Source organism: Eurosta solidaginis, chromosome 4, assembly GCF_040869045.1.
Source record: "Eurosta solidaginis isolate ZX-2024a chromosome 4, ASM4086904v1, whole genome shotgun sequence".
NCBI lineage: Eukaryota > Metazoa > Arthropoda > Insecta > Diptera > Tephritidae > Eurosta > Eurosta solidaginis.
In genome coordinates, this window is record NC_090322.1 from 52,731,205 (window position 1) to 52,755,455 (window position 24,251).

A 24,251-nucleotide genomic window follows, 5' to 3' on the forward strand; every position below is an offset into this window, starting at 1 on the left:
GAATTCGAGCTATCTAAACGATACGGGTATTGACCGGAATGAAAACCGCTGGAGACTTAAAGAACCCTGAAAATAGTTCTGCAACGTCGTCATCAGTACAAGCTTTATTACATCCAAAGGTAAATGAGGAAGGATACCAGAAGTTTTCCGTTTTGAATTTACGAAACTGTAAACCTTTTTTGAATTTTTAAAAAATTGAGCTTTACAACTTCAGTAATCTTTATAACAAAGCTGATTAAGGCGGTGAAAGTTATAACGACCTATTAGATATTTAGAGAGGTCTGCAGATGTTCCAGATTTCTTGAATCTCTTATAAAGTCTAGATTTAATGTTATTAAGTCTGATAATATGCCTTGAAAACCAAAGCGGCTTATTCGAACACCGGGTATAGCGAGTGGGAATGCGTCCCAAGGCAGCCGGTTCTATTTACCGGAGCGACACGGCATTTTTCCCGACCAAGGACTGTAATTTCAGTGTAACCCCAATTCATTTATTGCGTCCCTCCCAATTGTCATCCTCCCAGCAGATCCTTGTAGCGGGACGGCGTCATACTCTCCTGCTCAGGGAAGGTACCGAACCCAATCCGGGTCCTTCTCCCGACCCCGGTCCTGTGAAATGGTTTTGCTGCGTTTTCCGGAAAATAAACTTTTTAGGACGGTCATACTCTTGTCAGTAAGTCACGTGCAAGGGATGGTTGCATCGGGCAACAATGCCCATCACGATCTATGGCATTCAAACCTGCGGCGGACAGCAGGGGTGAGATGTTGGCGGATCACAATAAAAGGAGACGCCCCACTCGTATGGTAAGAAGCTGTCACAGTTCGCCAGATCTCTCCATCGTGAGCGCATTGGTAACATTGGCATCTGACCACCTGCCTATACTTATTTTGCTCGAGCGAACAACCGACTTCATCGTCGCCGAAAACCGCACGTTTATAAACTTTAAAACAGGAAAGTCGGGTGAGTACAAATTCTTTACAGACAATCGCTTTGCTGCCCTCCCTTTCCCGACTGATGGTCACCAAGGGGAACGTGCTTTCCGCAAGGTCATGGAATCCGCCTCGGCTCCTTTTATTCCCTCCGGAAGAATTCCCGAAATCCGGCCTCATATTCCGGCGGAGGCCGCAAATTTAGCGAGAGAACGTGACCTTATAAGACAGCTCGATCCAGGCGACCCCCAAATAAGGGATATAAACCAACGCATCAGATTGTTTTTGGATGAACACAAGCGGCCGAAATGGGAGGAGCATTTAAGTGATTGTAACCTCTCTGCCGGTGTGGGTAAGCTTTGGTCCACCGTAAAGTCCCTATCGAATCAGTCTAAGCACAATGAAAAAATGTCCATAGTTTTTGGCGATAAAGTGCTGTCGGATGCAAAAAAATGCACGAGCGCTTTTTGCCGACAATATATTGTCACGGATATTAGCACCACTAAATTATCCCATCTCTAAGGCGATGCTAAGGCCATGCCAAGCAGTATTTACGTTAATAATCAAATCAAGTATACACATATATAAGGCAGCCCAGAGAGATGTCACACACAGATGCATTTACTTATATGCCTATGTGCGCGCGAGAGACTGTAAACTACAAACATTCACATCAATAATTCAATCTTTATGTATCTACATAAACGAATAAATAATTGCGTCTACACATATGTACGTATACGAGCAGCGGAGCGGCAATGCACAAACACATGCATATATCTTATCTGAGTTGTCACAAGAGAGAGCAATAATTTGTGCACGTAGTTGTGGCTGGCGATTTTGTAGCCGAAACTACTAGTAAGTTCTGGAAATCGAAGAGCCTAGAAGTATGCAGCGTAAACTATAAAAGCGGGGCAAGCGAGTAAGCAGTAATTTAGTTTGAGTTGAGCTATCAATCAGTTTGATTAAGCACGCGATCTGGCGGCCAATAGTAGAGTTTCATTTGAGTTATCAATCAGTTTGGTTATTAAGCCAGCGAGTAGCAAAGTTTAAGTGTTATTGTGAAGTACTTTAATAAAGGCCATTTTTCCATTATTCAATATTGGAGTTATTTATTCAACAGTTTAGTGATTCGAACTTAGCAGAGGATTGCAAATAAGAGGATTTGCAAGTAAATTCGTTACAATATAATGCATTTACAGTTGAGGAAGTTAGACGGCTGGCCAACAGACGCGCACACAAACATATGTAAATACAGCGCGTCCCCAATTACCATCACCGCCAAAGAGGTTGAGGATGTCATCGGTCATGCCAGACCATCTAAAGCAGTGGGCCCAGACGGTATAGCCATGCCGATGCTTAAAAACCCAAGTAAAGAGGGATTCAAATATTTAGCACATGTGTTCAACCTGTCCCTTTCCACCTTTGTCATCCCCGAAAAATGGAAAATGGCCAAAGTAGTCCTGCTACTAAAGCCTGGGAAACCAGCTAACATAGGAGATTCTTATCGCCCGATATCTCTCCTATCGCCAGTAGCCAAGACACTTGAAGCCATTCTGCTCCCCTACTTTAAAACAGATTTCCAACAAGCCAATCATTAGCATGACTTCAAAAAACTACATAGAACAACCACTGCGCTAAATGCCATTAGTACTCAGATAAATTGCGGATTAAATCAAAACCCTCACCATAGGCCAGTACTCATTGCGTTAGATCTGTCAAAAGCTTTTGATACGGTCAACTATGGAACGTTACTGCAAGACCTGGAAGGGTCTACCCTTCCCCCAAGTCTTAAAAGGTGGACCGCAAATTATCTCTCTGGTCGCCAGGCATCGGTGCAATTCAGAAACGCAACATCCAAACCAAGACGAATTAAAGAAGGGGTGCCACAGGGTGGTGTCCTATCCCTACTTTTGTTTAACTTCTACATATCAAAGCTACCTTCACCACCAGGAGCCACTATCGTTTCCTACGCCGATGAATGCACAGTAATGGCCACAAGCCCAGGCCCACAGATCGATGAGCTTTGCAACAAAATAACGGTTCCTTATCCTACAAACGCAACATCTTTCCTAATTGTGGCGATGTTACTGCTATGCAAACGGTTGCGTTAAACGCATCTATATGAAAAACTTCATTGTGGCTCGGCCTTTATGCATGATGAGTAGATTGCACATATTTTTATAGAGAATGGCAGATTCAGCAATATTAGCGCCATCTGACATGAACAAGTTGGCTATCTTCAACTTTTCCTTCATGCATAGCACAAGAAGGGAATTCGATATTTGCTTTGGGTAAGGGTGCTTTCACAATTTGCAAGTGAAATGATTTTTTCCATTCTGTGATACTTTTCCAACGTTTTTTACAATGGAAAGCTGCATTTTGACTAAAGAACAAGAAAAAAAATATTATAGCAAGTTTTCTTTTTATATAGTGAGAATATTTTTAACAGTGTTTCGCAAAATTTTGTGTGTGAATGTGAAGCTGAAATAAACTTTGATTGGCGAGTCTGAAGTTCCTTAATATTTACAAACGCAACATCTTGCGTGAAAGCGTCGTCACATGAGTAGTTTGTCATATAGATGCGTTTTACTCAATATTATGCAATATGTATAGGTTGAGCGACACTGGCGCTATCTGATATGGAAAAATAGCCAGCTCGCAGCTTTTGTTGCAAGTAAAGCATAAGAAGAAACACTTGAGATTTGTTTTGGCTGTATGTGAATGGACAAGGCGAAATAAACTTCAATTGCCTAGTCTGAAGTACCTTCATTTATATAAGTTCCTTCATGTTTATCAGCCCAATTCTAAGCGAAAATTCCGTGCGAGTTTTTTCTCTTCTCCCATTCCTCGTATTCTAAATAAAAATTCCTTGTGAGTTTTTTCACTTCTCCCTTTCTTCCTATTCTGAACAATGTTCGAAAAATAGGAAACGGGTTATGGGAGAAAAGTAGGTATTATGAATGTGAGGGAGAGGGAGATTTCCTTGCCATTTCATAGGAGTTTTTTCACTAGTTAAATTAAAGGGAATGCATCAAAATAGTTAAAGGAAATTCGTTCTTTTAAGAAAGAACACTTATTCGTACAAATTTGTGCTAAAATATGTATTTACATTCTACCACAATATTCTCACTGTTAATACAACAACAACAACCACAATATTCTTTATTTTAAGTCGAGAAGTATATCATAAGCAACGGAAGAGCTCTTTGTATTGTAACGAATGTTAGCAGCACTGAGCGATTCTATCGTCTCTAAGCCGATGCTAAGCAGTGACGTGAATTCGCATCCATAGATCAATCATTATGTATCTACATAAACGAAACAATAATTGCGTCTACACATATGTACCATGTACGTATACGAGCAGCGGAGAGTCAATGCACAAACACATGCATATATCTGAGATACTCCTATAAGTATGCAATGAGAAAAACTATAAAATTGTGCAATTATAGTTACAGCTGAGAAGTTTGAGAGCTGCTGGACTAGTAGATTCTGGAAGCGCCTAGAAGATGCGAAGGTTGAAATCAAAGAGTATAAAAGGCGGCAATTGTAGAGGCACTGGAATTCAGTTTGATTTGAGTTGTCAAGCAGTTTCGATTAAGACGATATATAGCGAGCAATATCAGTATTATTTTGAAAGTGAGTTTCATTTGAGCTATCAATCAGTTGGGTTATTAAGCCAGGTAGTTGCAAAGTATAAGTGAAGTACTTTAATAAAGACCATTTTTCCATTATTCAATATTGGAGTTATTTATTCAACAGTTTAGTGATTCGAACTTAGCAGAAGAGCAAATAAGAGGATTTGCAAGTAAATTCTTTACAGTATATTTGATGCAGCCATCCAGAAATTGCGCAAGGATTTTTAAAGAAGGCTTAACTAGATTTTGGCATATGGCGAAAGGCGAACTCAACTCGACGTGGCCGCCAGAAAATTGCTTTGCAGGATGAAAGCAAGCAACTCCGGCGGATTTGTGTTATCCCGTCGTCTTCTTCTTATGCTCCTCTTTTGATCTTGCTGTGGCACCAATTCATTACTCATTTCAGTGAATACCACATGAAATGCAATAATATGCATTGTTTATACCTTATTTCTTAATTTCAAACGAATTCGCAACAATAATTAAACTTTTAAATTTTTTAAACAAAATAAGAAATACGCAACGAAATTTCAATTGACAAAACAGCTGACTTCGAAAATTCGAAATTCCTATTCCCCAATTTTTCTTCTCCCTATGAGAAAAGAATTGGAGGAATTTTTCCGCAAAAATCCGCGAGAACAAAATTCCGCGAGAATATTTAGAATTGGTCTGTATATCTTGGCTTATTAAGCTTGTGTTAAACTCATCTATATGAAAAATTTCATTGTGTCGCGGCCTTGATTGTGGCGATGTTACTGGCATGCATAATACTATGTCTCCACGGAGCCCAGTTCAAGTTGATTTCGGAAGATTTTTAATTTCAGCCGAAATTAGCTAATTTCGTTATGTGAAAACTGTCAAACGAAATTCTTAATTTCATCGAAATTGGACACAAATTATGTGCAATTTACTTAGCGACTCTGTGGTAGAGTTGGCAAATATCCGTGTACCTGTGATTTTGTCACAGGTACTGAATGATCACAGCTGAACACTGTGACTACTTCTGAGGAATAGCCGTGACTGACTGACTGTGATAGCATCTGCACTTCGTTCGCAATCACGTTTACATATATTCTCATTCACATGAGTCAATGAATCTGTGATTCGTGCTGCGACTAATTAGCAGCAGATGGCGCAATCGCCATGTAAAATCATGCATGTATATGTATTTGGAATGGATATTTTTTTGCATTCCGTTTTGAATACGGTTTCTATTGATGTGATGTGAATACGTCTGTTACTTACGTTCTGAAAATCGCTTCATTTTGAATATTCTCGTATTGACTGGACTGGGGCGGTTTGGAGTGTAGCACTTTAAGCTTAAAGTTTTGTAAAAATTAGTTATGAAAGATGTCGTTAAAAAAATCCAAAACTAGTTTCCTATGGCAGTTTTTTGACAAGGTGGATCAATCTTTTGCCACATGCAATATTTGCAAAAGCAAAATATCTTATAAAACATCGACTAGTAATTTGAAGATACATATGATTCGGAGGCATCCGACTGTACAACTGGAAGAGCTTGTGGTAGATTTTAACGACTTTCAAGCTTTGTTAATGTCCCTGTGTATGCATGTATTTCCCTTTGTAGGTTAAACCTCAACCTATCGAAATTGAACCTGTCATTGATATCGCCGAAGAGCAGCCATCAACTTCCAGTGCAGCGCCAAAACGGATGACACAATGCAAAATTATAAAAAACTATCGTCCAGTTTCAAAAGAGGGTTTGAATAGCAAGCTTCTGCAGTTATTTACTGTAGATTTACAACCGTTCAGCGTTGTAGACGACAGAGGGTTCAGGGAATTTGTGAAATCTTTGAATCCTATGTACGTACTCCCAAGCAGACGGGTAGTTTCCAAAACCATGATTCCTGCTTTGTACGAAGAGTGCAGACATAAAATGCAAGGAATGATACAATTCGGCAACCAATTTTGTATTACAACGAATTGTTGGACTTTAAGAAATATTTCTAGCTTCATTGCTGTGACAGCGCATTTTGTATCACCGGAGTTTGAGCTGAAATCCATACTATTGTCGGCTTCAGAGCTCAATATTAACCATACGCCCGAAAACTTAGCTAACGCGATACACAAAATTGTCTGTGACTGGAATGTAGAAAGAAAAATGTTGCTTTGTGTTTCCGATAACGCCAGCAACATAAAATGTGCCCTTACAACAAAGTTGAATTGGAAAAATTTTGGATGTATGGTTCATGCAATGAATTTGATTGCTAAAGATGGGTTGCGTGTAACGGAAGTTGCTGAAATAATCGATAAGATCAAAGGTATAGTTACCTATTTTAAAAAAAGTTCTTCAGCCAACGAAGCTTTTCTGAGCTATCAACGAAACAGTGGCAGGGACCCGTTGAAGCTAATTCAACAAGTTGAGACTAGGTGGAACTCTACTCTTGCAATAATGGAACGATTCGTTGCGCTTGGGGAAGCAGAAAAATGTACGCTAGTTATTTTAAACAGGAGCCTTTTAACCTTGTCCAGTGAAGAATGGCAAATAGTCAAAGATTTATGTATAATATGTCAACCATTCAAAGACGCTACAGTAACCATAAGTGGCGAAACGTATTGTACGGGATCCCTGGTAATACCGATTACAAATGGTCTTCAGAACGTCTAAAGGCATTTGCTAACAAAAGTTTGGCCCGATCCTGTGCGCAGGGTTATAGGCATTTTTGTAAATGGAATTCGGGAACGATTGGGCAATATCCAAAAAAGGAACACATTTTCTGTAGTTACATTTTTGGATCCTAGGCTTAAATTATTAACATTGACGGATGAATTAGCTGCAGAAAATTGTAAAAAAATTGTGAAAAGTAATCTTATGGAACTGTACAGGGCAGAATCGGCTCCCATGTCTGAGAGTGTAGACGAACCTGCAGAATATTTTCTTTCCACTTGGAGCTCTTGCGATCAATGTGCCAACCAAAATAGACCGAAAGGTAGTGCTGAAGCAAAAAGCATCATTGAAATGCAGCGGTATTTAGAGGATGGAATAGTTTCCAAAACAAACAATTCATTTCAGTGGTGGCGTGAAAATAAATATAAATACCCTAAGCTAGCAGATTTGGCAAGGAAATATTTATGTGCACTAGCATCTTCTGTTCCTGTGAAAGAGTTTTATCAAAAGCAGGCCAAATAGTGACCGTCGCTCACGACTGAGTGAAAAAAAACTGAGATGCTTATCTTCTTAAACAGTAATCAAAGTTTTGTATAACATTTTTAAATTAAACGCACCCAAAAAAAAATATTTTACTAAGATTGATTGAAAATGTATTTATATTTAATTTTTTTCTGTATGTACGAATATATACAATTTTTGTAGGTTTATTTCATCAAATATTTTTGGTACCTGTATTTAAATGTTAATTCAACTAAAGGCTGACTATGATAAGATAAAAATAATTTGATAACAAAAAATTGGGTTTTAAAATTACCACTTATTTATTTATTTATTTAGTAGTCTACAAATTTAACAATTAATCAGACTAAATATAGTTACGGATTACAGATAAATTACAGAAGCATACAAATTGAACAAAATTATATTATAAAATATGTATATATATTATTAAATCAGTTGTAGGGATGGACTGTGATGCCGAGCAACAGGAATTGATTATTAGTGCTGTCGGAATGGACGTGATTTCGAGCAGCTGATGTATATTTGTCCAGATGTTGCGATTTATTGGGTTTTAAAAGACGGTTAACCCCCCTAATTATTCACCTCCTTGACCTCCTTATCATGCATCTAAAATCGAAAATTTAACATTTAATTCCTTTCATTATATATACAATGGTTTTTACAAATTATAAATAACGAGTACTCTACAACAACAACAACCTGCTACAACAACACCAACCCAAATCTTATAATTAAAAACTGACAACCCCTTTATTAATAGATGAAAAACGATTGCAATAATCTCTTACTTGTTCGGCGCACAACCACAGGTGCCCATCCTTTAACAATAACTTGAGAAAATCAAAACGCTCCTGTATTTGCATATTACGCGGATAACGTCCATCAATACATAAAGTGTTCCGCTCAACATTCGGCATTTCAGCAATCATGTTGCGAATTTTATCCATATATGCAGTTACACTGCTCGTAACAAGTATGATGAAGTATAATCATTTGGCAAACGTTCAATTACTTGTTGGCGATTAAGTGTTTGTTGAGTGCGCGTTCAAAAGAGCTTTAACACTTTTTTAGCCTTTAAACCATTCTTATCGTCCACGCTGACGCTTATTAGCGGCGGTCATACTAGCCTATAGTAAGAAAACATAGTGAAAATTTTACGATTATTCTTAAATATCAATTAATATTAATTTTGTATTTATATATGTTGAAAGTTTGTATCTACCTGGAATGATTCAAACAGATGATCTAATTGTTCGGGCGTAAAATCCTAAGCTAAAAGGTCATGCACATTCTTAACAATTTCTTCATGTTTGCCAGCCTGTGCACGCCCTACTGTATCCAAATCTTCAAGTGTTAAGGCGTGATCTTTTATAAGAAATAGTATTATCTTCTACAGCTTTTCAACATATTGTAGCTGAGCAAGGCGTCTTTCGACCACAAAACTTCAGAAAGTTTGATATGATTCTAGTACCAAATAAAATCTAAATGACAAAGCCAATATTTTTATATTAAATTGTTTACGCGTACATACGCTCTGCCGTCAACCAATCCATCTCATCATCGGGCAAACAGTGTTGTTGTTGTTGTGTACGATGTGAATATGAGCTTAGCACTATATTGATTTCATTTAGTGCATTCATTTTACCATTGAAGCTAGATACTTGTAATAGACGCAATATCATTTTGAGACGAAACATTTCCAGATCACGTATGAAATCCTCTTGTCCAGGCAAACGACTTGCTAACACACGTTCCGTCTTTACAATACCATTAATATAATCGTTCCACCCCTCCCGTTTGGCTTCACGTTTAAATTCATCATTAGAGAAACTATATAATAAATCCAGCATAACATTCTAAATTTGCATAAGGTAATTAGCAATGGTTGCAGGTGTCAACCGCTGCTCGTAGCATTGCTCAAATCAATGCAAGTGTCAATTTGTTATCTCGTCGGACGTGCCGCCTTTTTTTTGCTTTTGATTGCAGACCACAATGATACAGTTCCAACCAATCCTTTGGATTTTTTATAGCGTTTTCTTTTCTGAAATCAATGCTTGCCTAAATAAATGGCAAAAAAAGAACACAAATGGCTACCCCGTGTATCAGCCGATTCTCTAAAGCGCGCTGTCAAGAAATAGTAATAAAAAACCAAATTTTCACAATTGTTGTAAAAAAATTACGGAGATGGACAATTTTTTGCATTTTATGAAAATGGACACACAAAATGTTAGCGCATCATTCAAAACTTTACAGCGCAGGTATGAATAATAAATTTAAACTACAATTTCAAAGTTCCACTGGATTTTCCTCTTTGCAGTGTGGTTAGAAGGTGAAACACGTCTCCTCCTCGATAGGTACGCCCAATACTTACCTGATATTGGCCCACTGAAAACACTCAAGAATAAAAAGGATATGTGGGTAAAGATTTCAACAGAAATTGAAAGGAAAAGCCCGAAACAGTGCGAGGATCGCTATAAAACGATCATCCGGCGAAAGAAAGCAGCTGTGACGAACAACAACGCAACAGGAACAAAAAGTCAGAAAATAGATTTCAAAAGCGAGCTCGATGAAATTTGTAAAATTGATGACTCACTTGCACGCGAAATCCAAATGAGCAGCCATAAAGCTGTCGTTAAATGCAATGAGGTTGTTAAATGCGAAACAAAGAAAAAAGTAAAATCAATCCAAGACACATTGAAGGAAATTGCACAAAATAAAGAGGAATCACGGGAAAGACGTCATCGGGAAAAAATGGAGGCAGCGGATAAAATGCGAAGTTTACTAGAAAAAATACTGGAAAATAAAAGTCAATAGAAGTCCTAATTACAGCCATAGTTGTGCACAACTATGATCACAGCACAAAGTTCCTAACCACATCACATTTTAAAAGACTGAATTCACTTTCTATTTTGTTTAACAAAAGAATGCATTTACTTAATTTTTGTATTTATTTACTGAAATAAAAATCAAACGATTATTTACATATGTATGTTGTTATACCAGTACTTCGGTCTGCTTCATCGGAAGCCGTACGGATATTAGTCTGTAAAAATAAAATTTTACAGATCGAAGTTGCGATACAGTAACTCACGTCTCTCTTGGTAGGTTGCTTTCTTTTGGCTATAGGTAGTTTATTAGATACTATTTACTGACGATTTCATTACCTCACCCATTAAATGGCGTTCAGGAGTTATGAGAAGACATCCAGTCGCAGTTTTGAGTGAGGTATTATGGCAGGCTTGCAGCTTCTTCCATTGGGTGTCATGTAATGCAGGTGACCCTATTGGCGACGTGTAGCACGGTACCGACTGGCCAATTGCCTTACATGTAGTCAGTAAAGCTTCTTTGTCTTTCTCTACAGAGGCCACACCAAAGATTTCGGTAACCACCCTACGTCACCCCTTGTTTAAACCTTCTGGGCGTAAATTTAGCGTTCCTAAATTGAACAGAGGCACGCCTGCCACTGAGATAATTTGCGGTCCAGATTTTTATACTTGCTGGGAAACCATGTACTAATGCCCGACTGGCTAGTGTCCTCTTTACGACAAAGGCCGACATCACCGCCTCACAGGAAGCGCAATGGAAGTGGCATGACCGAGAGAGAGAGACAATAGGCTCTTGCCATGTCTACCACAGTGGCCCCTCACTAGGGTATGCATCTTGTCGATATGAGGGCTTATCCGAACTTCATAGCACCCGACTATGAGGCGGAGCTGTTTAGGACTGGCATCTACGCCGTTTCGCCTCATAGGAGGGCGGCGAGATGTCGGTGACCAATAACTGTCAACCCCCTAATCTAGGGTGTTATGCGGACCGTGCCTATTGTATGATTTGCAGCCAGGGGTTAAATTCGGCTGTATTCCAACGGAGCCTTCCCGATCTCGGGAAGTATTGATGGCCTTACCACAGTAAGGGGCGCTGCTGTGGCGGACGGTTCTTGCCCCGTATATAATACTGGACCGCTGAGCCCGCCTTGTCTGGCAGGTAGTGGTACGACCAAGATGAAGGACTCATTACCTAATTGTAATAAGGACGATGATAAGAGGACTGAGTCGCATGCCAAGGACGACAAATACGCATTAAGCGGTTTGAGGTGGTGGATAAAGTGCAAATCCCCACGGTACCAAAAGTTAAAGTATGGATATCATGCGTGATGAAGTCGGATTATGGATGGTCTTAATTTGATTAAATTACATACAGCCTTAACTAGATGGATCGGCTGATTGTTGAATTGCAGGAAGATTACATCACAATGGGAACTGTACGAGGCCAAGAAATCAGTGGACAGAGGCACGCCGCAGGGAGGTGTGCTATCACCTCTGTTGTGGACGCTGGTCATCAACCAACTGCTCAGGCGAATCGATGAGGGGCCCGTAAAACTTACGGCTTACGCAGATGACGTTGCAATTGTCATAAGTGGAAAAAACCTTCCAACGATTAGCTCTTTGATGGTTCGGGCGTTTCGGGATATTTATACCTGCGCATCTAATGTCGGGTTGAAAGTCAACGCGGAGAAGACGGATATGGTCTTGGTTACAAATAGGCACAAGGTCCCAAATTGGAGCAGGCTCAATTTAGGAGGGGTGACCCTACAGGAGAAACCTTGCACAAACTATCTAGGAATCATCCTAGACAGTAAGCTGTAATTGAAGCTCAACGTGGAGGAGAGACTGAAAAAGGCTTCAACGGCACTTTATGCATGTAAAAGAATGCTGGGGTGTACGTGGGGCTTATCGCCCTCTCTTTCTAATTGGGTTTTTACAGCGATTGTAAGCACTATTCTCTACTATAGAGTTCTTGTTTGGTGGAAAGTCACACAAAAAACAACCTACCTCAAAAAATTAAAAGGGGTATGCAGACTATCAATGCTTAGCATTACGGGAGCCCTGGAAATATCCCCGACGGCTGTACTGTATGCCAATCTGCACATTCCACATATAGACCTGATAGCAAAGAACTTAGCTTTAACAACTGCAACCAGGCTCGGGGCAGCTTCGCTTCGGCACCCGTATTTGGTAGCAGAGGAAGGGGGAGACCTCCACTGAGTTGGGGAGAAAACTTGGTCTCTCTTGATGCTCCCAATTGGCTCAGTTATCGCGAAATATGGATGACTGTTGCGGAACGGCCAACTACGCCTACGTGGCCAAACGCAAATGAATGATGACGAAGTAATCATTAAACTATTATGTCGATATCGTTCCAACGGACCTGCCACACTAGGCCAGGACTGATCACGAAAAAAAATCTAAACATTTAGTAAAACGAATTTCGCTAACACTCCGTAACATCTTTTACTTCTTTGAAATATTTATTAAAATATTTATGTTTATGGTTTCACATGGTGGAAAAATTGGTCGATATCAATGTCACAACTATCATTTCTTGCTATGAAAATGTTGTGAAGTGTGCAGCAAGCTATAATGAACTTCGCCATGGTTTCGACATTGTGAAAATCTAGGCGTATTAGCTGGCGAAACCGAGATTTTAGGACACCAAACGTGTTTTCTATTTTTACGCGTGTTTGGCAAAATTTTAGATTTACTTCTTCTCTGTTTCGCACATATTTTCATAATCTCGAAATGGTGTCAGTAAATATTCACGAAGAGGATAGGCAGAATCACCAAGCAAGTGGTATTTTGGTGCGCATGCATTTTGCGATTCACTTCCAATGAACGATAATTTTAAAACCCGTGAGTCATGAATTTTACTTGGAATACCTGTGTACACGTCCAAAAAACGTAGGTTTGCATCGCAAATTCCCTGTAGGGTTATCGAAACAGAGTCGTGCCTGTTTGTATAATTGGAACGGATTTTACCCTTAGGCTTTCTGGCGGTAATGTACGTACCATCTATACAACCCAAAACGTTTGGAAACCCAGCAATCTGTAAAAGGTAAAATTTTAGATAATGTATTGATTAGGTAAATTTTCTTCCATGTATATACAAAATCATCAAAAATACGTCAATCAAAATTATTTGCAAGAGTTTTTGCTCATACCTTTTTACATCAATTGGTACCGATGTCAAAACACATATTTTAACACCTCTACCGGTAAATTTGGACTTCTATTAATAGTCGTGTATTACAGTATCCTAGAGCATTACAGTGTCATACCATAAAAAGGAAAGCATATGGGCTTCTGCTGTTGATTGCGCTCTGCCTCCCTGGTAGTTCCTGTCCGTAAAAATCTGCTGGAAGAATAGGTTTCCACCAGATATTCTGCACTTCCACGTGAAATGCGGAAGTTGTTTTTGAACTAAAAAAATATAATTAATGGATATAAATACATACATATGCTTTCTTGGCCAAATTGATACACTTACCTCCAAATCAGTGTAGGAAAGCACAACTCTTTCTATGAAGCCTTTAACTTTTGGATGAGCGCATCTATCAACGAGTACGGCTTCCATTTCTTCATCAGATGATGAAGAAGAGTCCATAAATTCGTTTAAAAATTCATTAGCAATTATTGCTTCCATATTTAATTTGCCGGTTTTTAAAAAAATTATGAAAATAAATTGTCACGATCAGCTGTTTTAGCAGAGTTGCACTGCCACACTGCCATTTTATGCAGGGTAAAAGTGTAGCGCGTTTGCGTTGCGAGCAGGCAACAATTTTCACAAAAGAACGAAATACCCCGTAAAGGCGTTGTCTGCTTTTTAGAATAGAACAACAACCCTTGCGCATAGTCCAAAAAGCGTAACCCTTTTGACAGAAAAGAAAACGCTATTATTAGTTTATTAAATATGACACTGTCATTTCGATGACAGTATCAAATGTTACATGTGCTAGTGGAGAGCAAAAAAAAGCTTTGAATGTGTGCGTGAACAAGTCACCAACCACCGTTTTGAAGGGTAGCTCTTCCTATGTCACAGTCACGGATAAAACACGCTGTGACTGAGAGGTCACAATCACAGATAAAATTGTTCCTCAAAAATCACGGGATCTGCCAACATTACTCTGTGGTCGATTACAAATTACACAAAATAATCGATTGGTCTGCCCGCACTAGCTGTCAAATTTCAAACACATATCCACACCAATTCTAAATATTCTCGCGAATTTTTTTATTCCCGCGGAAAAATTCCTCCAATTCTTTTCTCCTAGGGAGAAGAATAATTGGGGAAAAGGAATTTCGAATTTTCGAAGTCAGCTGTTTTGAATTGAAATTTCGTTGCGCATTTCTTATTTTGTTTAAAAAATAGAAAAAGTTAATTATTGTTGCGAATTTGTTTGAAATTAAGAAATAAAATATAAACAATGCATAGTATTGCATTTCATGTGTTTTCACTGAAATGAGTTGGTGCCACAGCAACATCAACAGAGGAGCATAAGAAGAAGAAGACGGCGGGATAACACAAATCCGCCGGAGTTGCCTGCTTTCAATCAGCAAAACTATTTTCTGGCGGCCAAGTCGAGTTGAATTAGTCTTTCATCATATGCCAAAATCTATTTAAGCCTTCTTAAAAATCCTTGCGCAATTTCTGGATGGCTGCATCAAATATACTGTAACGAATTTACTTGCAAATCCTCTTATTTGCTCTTCTGCTAAGTTCGAATCACTAAACTGTTGAATAAATAACTCCAATATTGAATAATGGAAAAATGGCCTTTATTAAAGTACTTCACAATAACACTTATACTTTGCAACTAGCTGGCTTAATGACCCAACTGATTGATAGCTCAAATGAAACTCACTTTCAAAATAATACTGCTATTGCTCGCTAGATATCGTCTTAATCGAAACTGCTTGACAACTCAAATCAAACTGAATTCCAGTGCCTCTACAATTGCCGCCTTTTATACTCTTTGATTTCAACCTTCGCATCTTCTAGGCGCTTCCAGAATCTACCAGTCCAGCAGCTCTCAAACTTCTCAGCTGTAACTATAATTGCACAATTTTATAGTTTTTCTCATTGCATACTTATAGGAGTATCTCAGATATATGCATGTGTTTGTGCATTGACTCTCCGCTGCTCGTATACGTACATGGTACATATGTGTAGACGCAATTATTGTTTCGTTTATGTAGATACATAATGATTGATCTATGGATGTGAATTCACGTCACTGCTTAGCATCGGCTTAGAGACGATAGAATCGCTCAGTACTGCTAACATTCGTTACAATACAAAGAGCTCTTCCGTTGCTTATGATATACTTTTCGACTTAAAATAAAGAATATTGTGGTTGTTGTTGTTGTATTAACAGTGAGAATATTGTGGTAGAATGTAAATACATATTTTAGCACAAATTTGTACGAATAAGTGTCCTTTCTTAAAAGAACGAATTTCCTTTAACTATTTTGATGCATTCCCTTTAATTTAACTAGTGAAAAAACTCCTATGAAATGGCAGAGAAATCTCCCTCTCCCTCACATTCATAATACCTACTTTTCTCCCATAACCGGTTTCCGCTTTTTCGAACTCACAAGGAATTTTTATTTAGAATACGAGGAATGGGAGAAGGAAAAACCCTCGCACGGAATTTTCGTTTAGAATTGGGCTGATCGTCTCTGCGCTCACAAAAACAGTTATGTGTTTTTCAGTAATTTTTCATGGGATCAAAAAACCGTCTTTCTGGGGGTCAATTCCCTAACTGTGAAAACCTGAAAAATGTACACTCACTGAAAACTCATTTGCACACACAATTTACACTTTAAATTTTCATGCGATCCTATAATTTATTGTGCACATTGTTTTGCTGAATGAGCGCTGAATGTAAAAGTCTTATGTCAGTGAGAAAATATTCATCAAACGCCATGAAAACAAAAAAGTCATTCTGCAACAGTGCGTATGAAGCTTGAAACACAATGCCTTGACGGCGCGAAATAAACGCGACGAACATCGCCTCGTCAAAAATAGAATCCCCATAATTACATGAAGGTGAACACGATGAACGCCAAGAGCGAAATTTACGCGACGTCATTTTCGACGATAGATTTAGTTCTATCGTCGCCGCCGGGCGATGACGACAAACATCCCAAGGGTTGCTGCTGTTCAATTTTTTAAGTATAAAAAAAGAAAACATAATATAAATTTTTTTTCTTTACATATAATTTTTAATTTAATTTCTTAACATTTTTGTTTTGTTTTGTTAATTTCTTAACATTTTGGGCGTGTTTTAGCAGTCAAGTGCTAAGGCGGAGAATTAAAAAAAATTTTAATTGTTTTCATCTTTATTTCTAAATAATGGCCACTCCGAATAAACAGCGTCAATTTCGCCCGGCATTGTGTTTTAAATGTCTGGGCGTAATTTGAAAAATGTCATCGTCCGACGCGGCGTATATCGTCGTTGCTCGCCATTGTGTTTCAAGCATGAGTTTTGAATGTCACAGTAGTGTACACTGGCTGCCAAGAAAACTCAAGAAGTTTTTATCAGTGAGTTTTTTGTTCACAGTTTTGCTTTACGGAATCAGAATTTCAAAGTTTACACAATTTCTTGTGTACACTTTAAAACTCACAGTTAGCGAATAGGGCCCCTGGTGTCCATTTACAAAATTTTGCAAATGCCGTATTTTTGAAATATTTTATGGCACGTACGTTATTGATATGTGAAGGAAAAAATCATGTTTTTTAACCCATTACGGTGTGATAAATATTTGCCCCGTTTTTTATCACATAGCTGCTTTCAAACATGATTCAAATTCGCTTTCGGCGGTAGGGAAATGCATGCAATTTTTGCCGTTACTCCTCATAATGCTTATGGAGATTACCCCTTAAGCCCCTGGGAGGTATAGCTTCATCAATCAGATATCTGTTCTTCCTAATGGGAAGGATTCTCGCCTCATTGCGCACGTGGTGTTCTGGGGACATAAGAAGACAGCCCGCCTGTAGCGGTTCTGAGGGTAGTATTTTGGCAGGCCTGTATTTTCTTCCAGTGAGTAACCTTTAGGCTTGGTGACCATATCGGGGGCGCGTAGCATGTAATCGGCCGGCCAATTGCTCCGTAAGTAGTAATGAGCCTTCCTTTGTCTTTGCCCCAAGGGCTGCCGGAAAGAGATTTGAGGATTTTTTTACGGCTCTGGATTTTCGGTACAATCCAAAAAGTAGATCCTGATCGAACGTCACACCCAAGATTTTATGTTGTAAGACAGTCGGTACAGTAATGGGGATGTTGGGATCAAATATATTGTATTGCACTCTGTGGTGGATGATAAACGCGAGACCGCCTGCATTTCCGCTCTCGCGATCTTTTCTGCAGAGCTTCATGAAATCAACTATCTCCGTTATCTTCCCAGTTAACCCATAACAGTTTAACTGCAGAATTCTGAAGTGCAATGGGAGAGAAGTCGTTACTCTGGGGGTATGTGAGTTGAGGGAGGCCAGGGAGGGCAGGACATGGGTAAGCATTTGAGTACCCGGTGTAGTTGGGTTTGCGGCCTGGAAGTATAGCGCGATGAAACCCGTCGAGGGTTGCCGTCGTTGAGACCAGAACATCTGGAAAAGTGGCATCGTCCAAGGCAGGAGCTGCATTGGGCAGATGTTGCAAACATATTGTAACGAATTTGCTTGCAAATCCTCTTATTTGCAACCCTCTGCTAAGCTCGTATCGCTAAACTGTTGAATAAATATCTCCAATATGTAATAATGCAAAATGGCCTTTATTCAAGTACTTCACAATAACACTTGTACTTTGCAACAAATAGCTTACTTAATAACCAAACTGATTGACAGCTCAAATGAAACTCTACTATTCAAAATAATACTGCTATAGCTCGCTAGATAGCGCTTAATCCAAATCTCAAATCAAACTGAATTACTTCTTACTCGCTTGCCCCGCTTTTATAGTTTACGCTGCATACTTCTAGGCTCTTCGATTTCCAGAACTTACTAGTTGTTTCGGCTACAAAATCGCCAGCCACAACTACGTGCACAAATTAGTGCTCTCTCTTGTGACAACTCAGATAAGATATATGCATGTGTTTGTGCATTGCCGCTCCGCTGCTCGTATACGTACATATGTGTAGACGCAATTATTTATTCTTTTATGTAGATACATAATGATTGGATTATTGATGTGAATGTTTGTAGTTTACAGTCTCTCGCACATACATAGGCGTATAAGTAAATGCATCTGTGTGTGACATCTTTCGGCTGCCTTATATACGTGTATACATGATTTGATTATTGACGTAAATACTGCTTATCGTGGCCTTGGGATCGCCTTAGTGATGGTATAACTTAGTGATGGTAATATCCGTGACACTGCCCTCCACCTAAGTCTGATCGTCCCGGTCAGACAAATCTCTCGATCTAAACGCTGCTAATCTCTCCAAATGAACCACTTTCATTTTGGTTCGTGGTTTACCGATGGTTTGTATGCGGTACACTACATCGTTGATCCGTTTTACAACTTTGTATGGGCCTTCCCAATTACACTGCAATTTCGGGGACAAACCTTTTTTTCGTTGCGGGTTGTATAACAGCACCAAATCTCCTTCCTGAAAACCTTCTGAATTAATTGCTTTATCATATCTGGCTTTCATCTTGTCACTCATAATCTTTGTTCGTTGCCTTATCAGATCATGTATTTCTCTTAGCTCTTCTTCCAAATCACTAGTGGATTTCCTGACATTTCTCTCCGCATTGGCATCTATCCCAAACTTCAAATCAGCTGGCAGTCTAAGGTCATTGCCAAAAATTACTTTTGCAGGGGTTTGGCCCGTTGTCTCATGCACTGCTGATCGGTAAGCCATCAAGAATAATGGTATGCGGGTATCCCATTCTTTATGGTACTTGTCTACTACTTTCCTTAAGTGCTCCTCCAATGTTGTATTGAATCGTTCTACCATACCATCGGATTGAGGATGCAATGCAGTTGTCCGTGTTTTTCGAATGCCCAATGACTTACACATTTCCTGGAACACAGCTGATTCGAAATTCCTGCCTTGGTCAGAATGTAACTCCATTGGTACACCATACCTTGCAACCCAATTGTTTATAAACACTTCTGCTACCGTTTCCGCTTCTTGATTTGGGATTGGGTATACCTCTGGCCATTTGCTGAAATAATCCATAACTACCAGTACATATTTGTTTCCCCCGTTGCTAGTAGGAAATGGACCGGCGACATCCATAGCGATCCTTTCAAATGGCGCACCTGAGTTATATTGCTTCATCTGGCCATGACTTCGTGTTCTGGGCCCTTTCACTCTGCTGCAAACCTCGCAGTTCGCAATCCACTCAGTGACCGACTGACGGCAACCAACCCAATAGAATCTCTGTTTAATCTTCTCGAGCGTCTTCGTGATTCCAAGATGACCTCCGCTTGGACCATTATGCAGCTCGCTGAGCACATCAGGAATCCTCTTTCTGGGAACAACTATCAGTTTATTCTTGTATTTACCATCCTCACTCTCCCATACTCGATGAAGGCAACCGGATATCAATTCTAAACTGTTCCACTGTGCCCAATATGACTTCGCAATGGGACTCTCTGCTGACATCTCTTCTCTGTTTGGTCTTTCATTTCGTTCGAGCCCTTGCATAACACGTGACAGATCTGCATCTTCTAGCTGGCACTTTCTTAGCTGTTCCTTGTCCCATTCATCTGTACATGTTATAGTCATTAGCCGGACATCTATAATGTCTTCTTTAGCCTCGGCTTTTGAACAGTGCTTGCATTCCAAACTACATGGTCTTCGTGACATTGCATCGGCATTTCCATGGGTACTACCTTTTCGATGCTCAATGGAAAAGTCATAGATTTGTAGTCGCTCGATCCACCGTGCCAATTGTCCTTCCGGATTACGGAACTGCAGTAGGCATTTTAAAGCTGCGTGATCTGTCCTGACACGGAATCGCTGGCCGTAGAGGTATTTGTGAAAATGTTTAACGCACTCTACCAATGCCAACAGCTCTCTCCGCGTAACGCAGTAGTTCCTCTCTGGTTTTCCAATCGACCGGCTGTAATATGCAACTACCTTCTCCTGTCCATCGACCAGTTGTGATAAAACGCCTCCTATAGCATATCCACTCGCATCTGTATCTAGAATAAATGTTGCTCCTGGAATCGGATATGCTAACATTGGGGCAGTGCATAAACGGTCCTTCAATGTTTGGAAAGCCACTTCTTGCTCCTTCTTCCATTCAAAAGCTTTATTTTTACTTGTAAGCTCATGGAGGCTATGGGCTACGCTGGAAAAATTTTGTACAAATCGGCGGTAATATGTGCACAGCCCAAGGAAACTTCTTAATTCATGTAGGTTCTGTGGTCTTGGCCAATCCTTTACAGCCTCTATATTTTCGTTCGCAGTGCAGATGCCCTCTGTCGTTACCTTGTGACCCAAATAATTTACTTCCTTTTTAAACAGCGAACACTTTTTGGGACTTAACTTCAGACCAGCGCCAGCTATTCTTTGGAAAACTTCCTCCAAGTTCTTAAGATGTTCATCGAAATTCTTGCCCAATACGATGATGTCGTCCAGGTACACCAAGCATGTTTTCCAATGTAGACCTTTCAATACCTGGTCCATGAGTCTCTCGAAAGTAGCTGGTGCATTACATAGTCCAAAGGGCATTACTGTAAATTGCCAAAGACCATCTCCGACGCTGAAGGCTGTTTTCTCTTTGTCTTGCTCCTTTACCTCCACTTGCCAGTAGCCGCTTTTCAAATCCAGTGTGGAAAACCATTTCGTACCAGAGAGCGAGTCCAGAGTGTCGTCAATTCTTGGCAATGGGTAGCTATCCTTTTTCGTAACGTCATTCAACTTCCGGTAGTCCACGAAAAACCTCATTTTTCCATCCTTCTTCTTTACAAGTACTACCGGTGAGCTCCAGGGACTAGCTGATGGTTCGATGACGCCGCTGTCGCTCATTTCTTGTATAATTTGACTCACAACTTCCCGCTTCGCCAGTGGAACACTACGTGGAGCTTGACGGATCGGCCTCGCATCTCCAGTGTCAATTTGATGTTTCACAACGTTGGTGCGGCCTGGTTTAGAACCATCCTGGTCAAATATGTTCGCGTACTTTAGGAGCAGTTGTTTTGCCTTACTCTGATATGCTTCCTCTAGCCCCTGCGTCCATGCCGTGATGTCATTTGAAAGATTAGTATTACTAGCTGAAACGTGTTCCTGGAGCTGTTCACAGTTAATAACTACTTCAGCCTCTTGGCATCTTCCCAAAATAGCTCCTTTAGTCAGTTTGAGTGGTGAATTGAACTCATTGAGTACTCTTACCGGAATACGTCCATCTTGTTTTGTCATAGCCAGGGTTTTTCCTACAAGTATGTTCAGTGCTGATTTGTTTGCTGCTTCCACAACCCACAATTTCTTTGTCCCACGATCTCCATCAACCTTTGCCCAGATGACTGCTTCGGATTTTGGTGGTATTCGCTGACTCTCTTCCACCAGCACTTCCTTCTAATTCCATTGCCTCTCGTAGTCGTGCTTGAAGTTCGATCTTATTGCCAGTTGTATTTAATCCACGGTTCTCCAACTCCTTCTTCAGTTGCTGGATCTTCAATTCACTGAACTTTGCCATGTCCAAGTTTATTCGAAGTCTTCGGAATTTATTCAACAATTCCTCTTCTGACACCAATTGTAACGAATTTGCTTGCAAATCCTCTTATTTGCAACCCTCTGCTAAGCTCGTATCGCTAAACTGTTGAATAAATAACTCCAATATGTAATAATGCAAAATGGCCTTTATTCAAGTACTTCACAATAACACTTGTACTTTGCAACGAATAGCTTACTTAATAACCAAACTGATTGACAGCTCAAATGAAACTCTACTATTCAAAATAATACTGCTATAGCTCGCTAGATAGCGCTTAATCCAAATCTCAAATCAAACTGAATTACTTCTTACTCGCTTGCCCCGCTTTTATAGTTTACGCTGCATACTTCTAGGCTCTTCGATTTCCAGAACTTACTAGTTGTTTCGGCTACAAAATCGCCAGCCACAACTACGTGCACAAATTATTGCTCTCTCTTGTGACAACTCAGATAAGATATATGCATGTGTTTGTGCATTGCCGCTCCGCTGCTCGTATACGTACATATGTGTAGACGCAATTATTTATTCGTTTATGTAGATACATAATGATTGGATTATTGATGTGAATGTTTGTAGTTTACAGTCTCTCGCACATACATAGGCGTATAAGTAAATGCATCTGTGTGTGACATCTTTCGGCTGCCTTATATACGTGTATACATGATTTGATTATTGACGTAAATACTGCTTATCGTGGCCTTGGCATCGCCTTAGTGATGGTATAACTTAGTGATGGTAATATCCGTGACAATATATATTCTTTGTTGGAAAACGGTACAAAAGGTGGCAGGGACCTAAGAATCTAAGTCGCAGTCAACGGGACGCCCTTGGGCGTAAACAGCAGGGAGCCACATAAAAATTACGAGGACTTCGGGTTTTTGGGGTCTAGCCCAGAACATCCTGCCCGATGCAACCATCCCTTGCACGTGACACACTGACAAGAGGGTGGCCGTCCTAAAAAGATTCTTTTCCGGAAAACGCAGGAAAACAATTTCTCTAGACCGGGATCAGTTACAGGTCCTGGATTGGGCTCGGTACCCTCCCGGAGCAGGAGAGTATAGAGCAGGCAAGCTGCAACGATCTGCTAGGAGTATGACAATTTGTGGGAGGGACGCAACAAATTAATTGGGGTTACACTGAAATGACAGTCCTTGGTCGGGAAAAATCTCAAGTAGCTCCGGTTCATAGAACCGGCTTCCTTGGGAAGCGAGATGGTTTGTAATTATTTTTTACATTGAAGTCACAGGACTTTCGCCAGCGATTAAAAAAAAATTATGAGCTGATGATGTAGTACAGATGAGTAAGTACATAACCGTTTTCCAGAGTACTTCTAGTACTGTGAGCACATAGCTGTTTACGATCACTTCCAAACCAAAAGAGATATAAAAACCCGGCATAAGCAGAAATATGGGCTCTATATAGTAATAATAAAATATGCAAAAAAAAAATTTGAAGAAAAACAAATAACTGTTTTCGTTAGCGCAGCGACGATATGTTTATCCTGAACGTTTTAATTCGGCTGTGGGAAAAAAGCGAAAACAAATGTCGGTATTAGTGCAGTTTAGGGGCCCCACCCTAAAGCTGGGCCAATATTTTCGGGTGAGGTATCAAAAGACGCGCATTTACGTCTATATTAAGAATCCGAAAGCGGAAGTTAACTTTTTTCACCCGTTCAAAAGTTATCGACGAAAAACAGGTTTGTGATACATATTGTTCCCGCATGTTTGCAATCTTTTAAGCGCACACATCACTTTACTTTTTATACTTGGTATATTAACATAATCTAACTTGCACGAATTAACGAAAAAATTATATTAAATTTCACTAATTTACTTACAAAATATCAACACAAATACTGCAAAAAATTTCTGTTCAAATGAAAACATATGAAAGTGAACAGTGTTGCCAGCTCAGCAGGTAATAAAACAAGGTTTTGTTTGATATATAAAACATCTACATTTAGAAGAAATTTCTATAATAAAATTATGTTTTTATGGGAAAATGATTGCTAACTTATCA

The 24,251-nt window shown here is 39.6% G+C and overlaps 1 protein-coding gene across 2 annotated transcripts; it reads right to left on the minus strand.

Annotated features, from left to right (window-relative positions):
* Window positions 1–8,725: 8,725 nt before the first annotated feature.
* Window positions 8,726–9,826, minus strand: LOC137247903 (probable ubiquitin carboxyl-terminal hydrolase FAF). 2 transcript variants are annotated; one of them, XR_010951934.1, is made up of 3 exons: window positions 9,255–9,826; window positions 8,950–9,191; window positions 8,726–8,854 (listed from the first exon to the last, which is right to left on the minus strand). XR_010951934.1 is itself a non-coding variant. In XM_067778829.1 (3 exons), exons 1-2 carry the CDS (start codon window positions 9,575–9,577, stop codon window positions 9,172–9,174), a joined length of 339 nt encoding a protein of 112 aa, XP_067634930.1. In that variant the 5' UTR covers window positions 9,578–9,826; the 3' UTR covers window positions 8,726–8,854; window positions 8,950–9,171. The 2 variants fall into 2 exon arrangements, 1 of the variants encoding a protein (XP_067634930.1); XM_067778829.1 differs by having other exon boundaries at window positions 9,259–9,826.
* Window positions 9,827–24,251: the final 14,425 nt, after the last annotated feature.

Bases quoted from the DNA above. Each gene is read 5' to 3' on its own strand.
- LOC137247903 (XM_067778829.1), bottom strand. From the start codon at position 9,577: ATGCTGGATTTATTATATAGTTTCTCTAATGATGAATTTAAACGTGAA. The intron at 9,192-9,258 runs GTATGTACGCGT...ATTTGGTACTAG, and splicing joins GGATTGGTTGACGGCAGAGC to AATCATATCAAACTTTCTGA.